Source organism: Pleurodeles waltl, chromosome 7 (genome assembly GCF_031143425.1).
Source record: "Pleurodeles waltl isolate 20211129_DDA chromosome 7, aPleWal1.hap1.20221129, whole genome shotgun sequence".
In the NCBI taxonomy this organism is placed as follows: Eukaryota; Metazoa; Chordata; class Amphibia; order Caudata; family Salamandridae; genus Pleurodeles; species Pleurodeles waltl.
In genome coordinates, this window is record NC_090446.1 from 80,974,051 (window position 1) to 80,985,092 (window position 11,042).

General features: G+C 42.4%; 1 protein-coding gene across 1 annotated transcript in view; it reads left to right on the plus strand.

The window, feature by feature from the left end:
* LOC138247198 (mannan-binding lectin serine protease 1-like) overlaps positions 1 to 9,507 on the plus strand; it is a 58,254-nt gene extending 48,747 nt beyond the window's left edge. Inside the window, exons 8-9 of the mRNA XM_069201941.1 lie at positions 8,886 to 8,960; positions 9,264 to 9,507. Of these exons, the coding sequence (XP_069058042.1) occupies positions 8,886 to 8,960; positions 9,264 to 9,388 (200 nt within the window). The 3' untranslated portion in view covers positions 9,389 to 9,507. The remainder of the gene's footprint in view (positions 1 to 8,885; positions 8,961 to 9,263) is intronic.
* Positions 9,508 to 11,042: the final 1,535 nt, after the last annotated feature.

An 11,042-nucleotide genomic window follows, 5' to 3' on the forward strand; every position in this document is an offset into this window, starting at 1 on the left:
CAAGCATTAGGCCCAAGAACTTGAGCGTCCTCGATAACAGGGTCGGGGGCCCAGCCCAACCTCCGTCTTACCGCCCTGATTAAGGATCACCAATATATATGAAGGGCAGAGGCCCGGAAGATCAAAGTAGGCCACCGGAACAGGAGCTCAGGAAGTTGCTGCTGCTCTGCACCGGGACCTCTGAATAGTGAGCACGTGGAGCTGGGCTGGCTCCCTTATATAGAGTCTTGGCCCAGCCCACAAACAACACCCAGGCATGCTGCAGGGAAAGCTTCTAGAAGGCCCTGGAAGGGGACCACACTCTGACACAGTCTGGAAACCTGCAGCAGTACATAGCATGTGAACAGTATTTATATGCATGCTGAACATAAATCTTTAAGGTTAAACTCTGCAATGCAAAAGGTTAAACAACGTCATATCATCACAATGCATAAATTATGTTAGCTTGAAACTGTTGGGATTTTGCATTCTTATCGCCCGTAGAGTGCGCACTGCTCTGATGTTGACAGTTTCTGAATAGATAGGTCATAACTCATGAAAATTCAAAAGCGACAAGAGAGAGGTGTTAACATCAGGGAGCTCCTCTTCCTTGTGGATGATGGTCTTCAGCTGGACACAGCGCAATACTTGCTACCATGGTGCACAACCCTGCATTTATTGTCAACTAAAAGGTTTTCCTAAGCCCTAAAATTAACAGATTCTTCTTTGACTTTTCCATGTCCCTGAGAACTAGAAGAATATTCCTCCCAAAGTAGCTTTAGCTTCCTGTTCGGACTTCAGAAAGTCTTTGCTTCTCATGAAAAGCCCAGCTTTGATCCTGCCAGCTCCCTCCTTAGAATTAGCAGTACCGGAGTCACCTGTAAGCAGGGCTGGGACACTGGGATTAGAAGGGTCACTGAGGGGCCCTCGGAAATGAGAATTACTAAGAAATTATATGATTCTGCGGCCAATTCCCTTGCAATTCCCTACTACTTGTCATGAAGTCCACGGTTTAACAACTTGCGATCTGTGGTAAAATCTGTGGACTTCATAAATCACATGGGGCCAGTAATCCCTATTTCTTCTCCATTTAACTAATACATGAGAGCAATGTTTCAAATTGATTTATGAAAAAATGAGGTACAAAAATATATTGAGTCTCTTGGCAGTGAGGAAGAATTATTAACAAATGTACCTGGAGATTAATACGCTCATTTGAGTTTTATAGTATTGTTGCAGAAAAGTAGCCGTTGAAAGCAAGCAAACTAGAAAATATTGTAAGAAAGGATGGAGTTTCCTTTGGCAGCACAGTATCCACAGAGCGACTGTCTGAACGACTCCCAACCAAATGTTAATTACAGATTCCACATTCTAAACAGTAAATGCAGTTAAAGTTAAAAGCGTGGTCAAACAAACAGTACTAATAACAGATTGGTACCAATGTAAATCTACTACAAATGTTCCCCAAAAAGAGAAACCAACCATAAAAAACAAAGAGGGAGAAATTGAACAGTCATAAAATGTTCATACCTCACAGGGCGCATCTCACCCGCCCTGTACCCTTAACCCTGGAGGCAACCCATTCATTCACCACCTCTTCCCTGTTCAAACCTGAATCTAAGATTTCTAAATCTCTCTGAACACTATCATCATGATTCATCACTTTGAACATTCTGCTCCCCTGTATCACACCATCAATTTGGTATTGTCATTTTTAACCAAATATACTTTGCACTCCTGTTCCATATCTTTCTCTTAAACAGCATTCTCCTCCAATCTACTCTTGTACTTAGCAACTTGCCTGACATACCACACCTTTCCATATTGTGTAACTTCACTATTGGTATTAACTTTAATGACTTTTATATCTTTACCATAACTTGGCATACCTTTCATCAACACCCCAGTTATGCAAATTCTCACCCAATCACCCACATAAAAAAAAGAAAAAACAGTCTGCAGGGGTGTGGAATTTATTAAAATATCTACTTGTCCAGGGGACAGGTTGCTTCTCAAATCTACTTGCCCTGTAAAAAGATCTACTTGTCCCTTTGGTGCCATGTAGTGTGGCGCCAAATTATGGCAGCAATCTCATTATGTAAGAGCTCTGATAATAGCCTCTCTGATTATGCCAGGGCTACTACCATAGTAGAGGGGTCATTCTGACCACGGCGGGCGGCGGGAGCCGCCCGCCTGGAGGGAACCGCCAGAAGACCGTCCCGCGGTCAGAAGACCGCGGCGGTCATTCTGGGTTTCCCACTGGGCTGGCGGGCGACCGCCAAAAGGCCGCCCGCCAGCCCAGTGGGAAACACCCTTCCACGAGGAAGCCGGCTCCGAATGGAGCCGGCGGAGTGGAAGGTGTGCGACGGGTGCAGTGGCACCCGTCGCGAATTTCAGTGTCTGCAAAGCAGACACTGAAATTCAGAGTGGGGCCCTCGTACAGGGGCCCCTGCAGTGCCCATGCCATTGGCATGGGCACTGCAGGGGCCCCCAGGGGCCCCACGACACCCCATACTGCCATCCTGTTCCTGGCGGGCGGAACCGCCAGGAACAGGATGGCGGTGAGGCGGTCGGAATCCCCATGGCGGCGCAGCAAGCTTCTCTCTAATATTTTCCCATAATAAGAAAGGTTGGACATTTACTCCTGACAATGGCAGAATTAGAACTTCTTCCAGGGTTGGGAAGAAAGTGGCTGGAGGGAAAATGAACTTGCAAATGCTCAATAGATTTTCACATGAGCAAATCTACACATGCGTATTTAACCATGCTAAAATACAGTTCACAAATATTTTATAGGGGTACGACATATACCATGGGTGCACTTTTGTGACTTTCTTTAAGAATTTGGGGCCACATGTAGGTAGGTTCATATTTGCGACCCGCAAATTGCGAGTCGCAAATCCGAATGTAGAATGGTGTCCCTGACACCATCTGTGATTTGCAAGGGCTTCGCAAATGCCCACCTCATGAATAATCATGAGGTGGGTCGCAATTTGCGACCCCCTTGCGAATGGCGGCCCTCACAGGGCTGGTGGCCTGCTGGAGACAGCAGACCACCATGTCTGTGACTGCTTTTCAATAAAGCAGTTTTTTTTTTGTAATGTAGCCCGTTTTCCTTAAAGGAAAACGAGATGCATTACAAAAACGAAAAATGAAACGTTTTCGTTTCACTTATGCCTGCTCTGAAAAAATGTTTACAGTGACATTCACAATGGGGAAGTGGTCCCATGGGGACCCCTTCCCTTTTGCGAAAGTGTTAGCACCCATTTGAAATGGGTGCAAACTGCGATTGGTTTGTGCCCGCATTCGCAAAACAATCCTACATTGCACTGCGAGTCGCAATTAGGAAGGGAACACCCCTTCCTAATTGCGAGTCGCAAACCCGTTTTGCGATTCGGTAACCAGGTTACCGTATCGCAAAACTGTGTTTGTGCATCGCAATGTGCTTTTTGCACGTCGCAAACAGCGAAAGTCGCTGTTTGCGAAATGCAAAAAGCTACCTACATGTGGGTCTTGGTCCCTAATTAGGTCTGCTGTTAACAAAGACATTTTGTTTTTATTAAACTTCTATTTCTCTCTCTTTCGGCTGGCTTTACTGTGAGTGATCGCATTCTGCTCTTCTACAAGGAGCATATTGGCACACAAAGTAGTTTTGTTCAGTGTCAGGAACTACAGTGGCAATCAGTGACATAACGAAACTGGAGGGTGCCCCTTTGCAAAGAACATGGAGGAGCCCCCTCTCCAGACTCACTCAGGGCAGGTGCTGTGCTGAAGGGGCCCCCTGGAGGGCGGCTACGGGGCCTTTGTTATACCACTGGTGGCAACGTGTGCTTTTAGAGTTCAAAAACGTTTTTTTTTTTTTTTGCCAGTGTTTGTTACAATGTTGAGGGCCTGGTAGCTCCCACAACAATAAAGTGTTACAAAAGCCATGTCAAAACAAGACACGCATTGATGAAACTAAAGGACTTATAAAAATATGTCAGATCAGTTGGCTTTGTCAGTGTTGGTTTATTTTCATGCTTCCCATAATCGTGTTGAAAATGGTTACACTGATTTTCCATTAGAAATATATTTGGGAAATATCAGCATGCATCAAAACATTTTACTAAATGACACTTCATTTGCATCTAATCAGAGAGCATTCTGGGAGCATTATACTTAGCCTAAACTTTTCAAACATGTGTAAACACTTTTTTTTTTTGTACTGGAACCAACGTCAGTAGTGAAGTGTGACCTTAAAACATTTATTTACAGCACTCACCCTAATAATGAAGGCTTTCAAATAATGAACCATAAATACAAGTTCGAACAGCATTATCTTTAGGAAACACATTACCTCAACTGCAGAGAGTTCCACTCTCTGTAAACAGGCAGTTAAAGGGTTTGTGCTACAGAGGGGTTGGGCCTACTTGTCCCAAGGACAAAGTAGACATAAAAACTCGTTGCCCTTGACCCCAAACAAGATGTGATGGGCAATAGGAATTCCACATCCCTGTGAACAGGTTTCTTAATTTTCCATTAAAACAAATAGTACAACTTCTTCATCCTCTGGCCACCTGATTTATTTCCATCTCTCCATCTCTTACCACACTTCTTGAACCACTATGGCCATAATTTAGAGACAGGATCTCTTCCTTTACGTAGGTTAAAAGAACCAAACCCCTCTAATAGTATGAGGTGTTATATGATAAATCTGCAACTTCTCCTTCAAAACATTTTTCCACTCATTCCCTCATTTCCATGCCTCCACAACCCAGTTCTTAAATACATGACTAAAACTCTCCACCTCGCCACTTCCTTGAGGTTCATACAAAGCCGTATTAGCATGTCAAATTTTGCAATGTTTGAGGAAATATTCCATTCCCTTGACTTGACTTCAGTCGAACATAGTCATCCGTTATTAAAACCTCTGGCTAACCTCGCCTTTCAAACATTTCTTTAGGAAACTCCTAGTAGTGGTAGTTTGCACCACAAATGTAACCTCAAACCACTTGAGTGGTAATCCACCAACACCAAAGCAATCCACCCACCTTGTGGTAACAAATAAAATGGTCCTGAAATATCAAATGCTATTTTCTGCCATGGAAACGATGGCCACACCATAGACTTCAATGGTGCATGAGCAACCCTTGGTGTCCTCTCCCTGCTCACACACATCACTCTCTTCAACCACCCTATCAACCATTCTGCCTAGCCATGGCCACCAAGCATATGCTTAAATAACCCTTTTCATTGAAGAAATACCCAGATATTTTTCAGAAGCTAGTGGTAGAATCACATCTTGAATCATAGGAGTAATACATTGGTCATTCTTAAATAATCCTCCCTCAACTCCCAACAAACCAGACATCTTCTGAAGTGAGAACATTTGAGGAGTCACCTTCTTCTTTCTAGGCCGCCCTTCCATGTCACTTTTTAATTACTTTGCCATAACCCATCCTTAGCATCACTTTACAATCACATTTCTTCTTCTGTTCCTTCAAACTTAGCTGACAAAACATTTTTTAATAGTGGCAATCATATCCACATCCACTCAGTCCTCACCTTCACCGTCAGCACTGCACCTGGAATAAGCAATCTGCTGTGACATTCTTCCTGAGTGCACATTCCACTTCAAAATTATATTCTTGCAGTCTCAAAGAAAGTCTTGCGATGCCAGCAGTGGTATTCTATCCATCAACTGGTGACAAAATATTCGCAGGCGGCTCATGATCAGTCCTCAAAGTGAAATTACTTCCACACACAGCTTCAGAAATGTTCCATTGTCCAAACTCTCTTAATCACTGCATATCTTCTCTCAGTATCATTGAGAGTCCTTGATGCAAATGCCACATTCCACTCGTCTTTCCCACATCTTTGAGATAGTAGTCCTCGCAAACCATATAAACTCACATCAACTGAGATAACACAATCTTTACCCGCTTCAATGTAGGTGCTCCCCCAACATCCAATTTGGTTTGTTGAAATGCTTGTTGCTGTCTGTAAAATTAAAGTTGGCATTTTTTCTTGCAAACTCTTTCAATGGTTGCGTTTTTCTTGCAAAATATGTGCTAAACGTACACAACTCAGAAAACGAAAGCATTTTTTCCTTAGTGCATAACATCCAATAGAGACTTCTTAGGCACCACCCCATCACCAGACAAAGTATAGTCTAAATACTCTACAGAGCTACAAAACCAACTTACATTTTGCTTTTTTCAAGGTTTGCCTGTGATTCTCTAACCTCTTAAATAGTTCACAAATATGTCCCAGATGCTCCTGTTCATCCTTCGAAAATAAACAGTTTTCATCCTAAAAGCATTTTTTACACTTATCAATAGCCTTAAAAATGTGGAACATTGCCATTTGGAGCAGTGAAGCCAAAGAAGCCTATTCAAAAGGCATTCTTCTTATTAATACAAACTCTGCAGCGTAAGGAAAGCAGTCCAGAGTTTTGAATCTTCTGTTAATTCAATCTGGTGACACACACATCTTAAATCGCATGTGGGAAAAATTGCAGCTCCCTCCGACATGCATACTACTTCATTAATGTTAGGCAGAGGATAACAATCCCCCATAATATTCACATTCAATGCTCTCAGAGTCACAAATAGTCTCAATTTGTCATCCGCTTTACATGCCAAAACTATGGGTACGCCCACTCAGAGGATTCGTCTTCTTTGATAATATCCTCATCAACCATTTCACCTAGCATCCCCTTCAATACCTGGTTGACATTAATGGGTATACCTCTTAACTTCTGTTTCACCAGCACAGTACTCTCTTTTATTCTGCTTTTATGTGAGTAACCAGTTATTTTACATAGCCTATCAGTGCACATCTTTTGGAAACTGAACAGTCTCTTCACCATCGTCACTTTTATTTGTAACTACCAACACAGGTTCTTTACTCCTTCAACTGAGAATTAGACCCAACTTGCATTGATCACTCCACCCTAACACATTCACACCTTTCTCAAACACATACAATTTAATTTGTGCTAGTCTTCTCTTGAACTTTAATACCACATTCTCAGTACCTACAGTATCAATGGTGGGTCAATCGAAAATTTCAGTTATAATATTTGATTCATATAGTGTATTCAGGTCCAATATATCAGTGATTTTCTCCAAAAAGTACTATTAGATTATAGTCCATAAAGAACCAGAGTCAGCTATAAATTCCAACTCAACATTCAAAATCTTGACAACACATTTAGGTGGGCTTTAACTTCCTGCCCCTCATCACCTGTGCAGAACCTCCTGATGGGCAATCCTATACTCATACTGTGTCTTTTTATTTTACCACAATCACACATTTTTTTAACTTCTTGCCTTCACTCACACAAGCCGCTTTCTCTTTCGGGGTGTGATATTCTGCTTAAGATCTTTACCCACTCGAGCAAAATGCCTAACACTGCCACTTTTTTACATTCTTTCCCAATAGCAGGGCATTGAGCAAACAAAGCAATGTAGTAGCATTGCCACACCCATTGCACCCAGTGCTTTTCTCACCTCTCCTATTGGAGCTAGAGTTGTATGAGCGAGCAGTACTCACACTCCAGAATCAGAACAATTTACTGTAGACACTTCATCCTCAGAGCTAGTATTTTTGTTCTGAACAGATACATCTACCTCTTAGATTGTTTTTAATGCTTTAGCTATGGCAATGGCATCCTGCAACTTAGAGTCAGCCATAACCACCAAATGTTCTTGACATGCACCGCTGTCTGATCCCTAATCAGACATTGTCAGTCATGAGCCCAGATTTACATGTTCTAATACTGTGAGAAATTCATCAAAAGACTCGCAGTCCTTTTGAGCTGTTGTATAAAACTTAAACCTATTCAGTGGTATACTGGTAGAAGGGTTAACTCTGTATTTCATTCTCACTAAGGATTCCTTGTACACATCAGTGTCCCCTTGTCTATCCTGCGGTGCAACCTGTGGTAGACTTGTTAAAAAAAAAAAAAAAAAAAAAAAAAAATATGGCAAAATTATATTTCTTGGAAGAAACAAGTAGTAGGAAATATTTTCAAGAGTAGTACAAAAGTTTTGAAGACCATGATGATAATTCTTGCCCAAATGTCAAGAAAGCAAAGTTAAATAACCTCTACAGGCCAGTCAAGGTAATAGCTTCCCTGTAAAATACAATCGCATCCGCAGATGTGGCAAACCAGCGAAGACCAAAATCCAACGCAGTTGTGTTGACAACGTCCATTGGTAGTTGCCCAAGTACAATGCTTGTACGCTGTCACCAATCAGTGTTTGTGTGCGAAGACAAGATAAGACATCCAATCGGTGCCAAAGTGAAGCAACCAATCTGAAGTACGTATCATTATGCATACATACGTAACCAAAGATCTCAAGTCAGGAAAGCGAGTGCTGATACTAGTGCCTCTGTTGAGCTTGAGAGCTTCAGATTTGAAAGAATATGGAAGAGTTAAAGCATCACTGGGTTGTGGTGTATTTAAGAGCAATAAGTAACCAGTCCTCACAAAGGAAGGTTAATGCATATGCTGGAATATCACCATATCACATCACAGTATTGCTGACACTGAGTTACAGCAGTTTTAAAAAGCTACAATGTTAACAGGATCCCCCGGAAAATGTACCACTCCTGTGCTGCCTAAATAGATAATGGATACCCTCCTGGTTCTAGTCACCAATGCTGAAAACAAGCAATCCAAAAAGTACAGTTATGAATGCAGTCAAACATAAGCACAGTACCTATTACTCAGAAATGCATAACAACATGAATAGAACACAGTAGCTTTCATTGTGAGCTCTCAGTTGACTCAGTGGAGATGTTGAGCTAAGCATGATGGGTGAGTAGAATATGTCAATTCGAGTATCCTGGAAAGAAAACTGTTGTGGTTGCTGCTGTTTCATACATAATTTACAATGTTACTTCAATTTTGATTTGAGGAATCTACAGATGTTTAGCTGATGGCGAATGGGTAAACAGCCAAGCCAGGACAGGACTCCCAAAGTGTGTTCCAGGTAATATTTTTCTAGATATTACTGAATATGTGTTGAAAGGCTTCTAGTAGGTGCTACACCACCTCTTCTGGAAAGTGTTGAAAAAAAGCCTAGAAAGCAACTTAATTGACTCTTTGTAGCACAGTTCAACACCACAGTCTATTGGGCACCAAGTCTCTGCTCTTACTCTGTCTCTTGAACATCCGGTCCTATCTATCTGAAACATGTATTCCTTAAACTGCATCTCCCTCTACCTCTCCACTCATTGACTGATATTCAGTCATTGATTTTTTTTCTGACTTCTTGCCTTTTTCCTCTTTGCAGTCTGTGGTGTCACCGTTAACCTGGGTGGCCTTGGACGCGTGTATGGAGGTTTCAAAGCTGAGGATGTTCCCATGGCAGGTCTACTTCCAAAACCCAAGGGGTGGTGGAGCCCTTATTTCCGATGAGTGGGTTATGACTGCAGCCCACATGGTGGAGGATGAGGAGAGCCCTGTAATGTATGTGGGAATCAGAAATCTCATTAATATCCGTCCCAGACATCGACTTGTTGCAAAGAAAGTCTTCTTACACGACAAGTGGAAGAGAGGCGTGCCAGACCCTCGCACAGATTATGACAATGACATTGCCCTAATAAAACTAAAGGCCAAGGTGGAGCTTAGCAACCTGGTTTCACCCATCTGCCTTCCTGGCCCAGACCTGGAGTACATACTGGAGAATGGAAGGACTGGATACATTTCTGGCTGGGGCAAAACAGAAAACAAAGACCAAGTTCAAACTCTTCAAATGGCACAGATTTCTATAGTGAAGATGGCAGATTGTCAGAATGTAAAAGCAGATATTGGGGACTCCAACCAGTACTTGTTCTCATCAAACATGATCTGTGCTGGAGATAACATCAAGGACAGCTGTCAGGGTGATAGTGGTGGTGCCTTTGTTATGCAGGATCCGCACAATGATACACTTTACTTTGTGGCTGGCATTGTCTCCTGGGGTCCCAAGTGTGGTACCTTTGGGTTGTACACCAATGTGAGGAACTACCTGGACTGGATCAAGAAGACAATGTTGGAGCACAAGAACACTTAGATTGCTTGTGCCAAGGTGAGACAGTGTAAAGAGAAAGTAACCTCAAAGGCAATATACTCTAATGCGTACAATTAAATTACCTCCTTCAGTCACTGAAAAGTTGTTCCTCAGCCTTGGCTATTTAATTGAGGGCAATGTTTATTTGTTCATTGCATATACCTATCTGACCTTAAGTATTGGTGAGTAAAGTACTTTTGAATTTAAAATGTATATCTATATTTTTTTTTCAGTGAAATTGCATGCAAATAAGAAAGATATTTTTGGCCTGCTTTAGTCATTTAGTTGCTCCTTTGACAAACTCCAACTAGTTAACCTAAGTAACTTTATTTTGGATTCATCTACAAAACAAAACTGTATTTGAGGCTTCCAGCTTAGGTACTCAAGGGGAGGTTATCTTTTGCACTGGAGAGAGTCCTTGTTGGGTAAATTTATAGTGCATCTGCTATTCTACAGATCAGTAAAAGAAGCCAAGATAAGGTCTCCAGTTATGGTGTGCCTGTAACTTAGCCCTTGCAGTTGTCCTTGAGCGGCTTCATCAGATAACTATACAGGGTGCAACTGTATAGAAAGTACACTTGATGATTTGTACTTTACAGAAGCAAGTGCTTCTGTTTTTCTTGTTCATCCAAGGGACTATGAGGGAAGCCTTAAGGCCGCAAGCAGGGAGCTTCTGAAAATGGGATCAATATTTTCATCTCTTTCCCCACCCGCATGTCTGCAGGCAGAGAAAGATGAAATATCACCTTTACTGCAAGCAGCATTTTTAAAGTTCCTGTTTTCTGAAAGTGCAGTTTTTGCTTGGCAGGAGCTGTCGCAGCTCCCACTAAGCAAAAGCAAACAGCTACCTCCTGAGGGCATGTACCTAGGGAGGTAGCAGAAGCTGACCCTTAGGAGGGCCAGTCACCAGGGTCATATATAGCTTCAGGAGGGGGGCTGTGCAGCTCCCTTCTTTTGGCAAGGGCTGGCCCCAGGCAGGCGGTGGTCCCTGGGGTAGCATATGGCCCAGAAGGGGGGTCT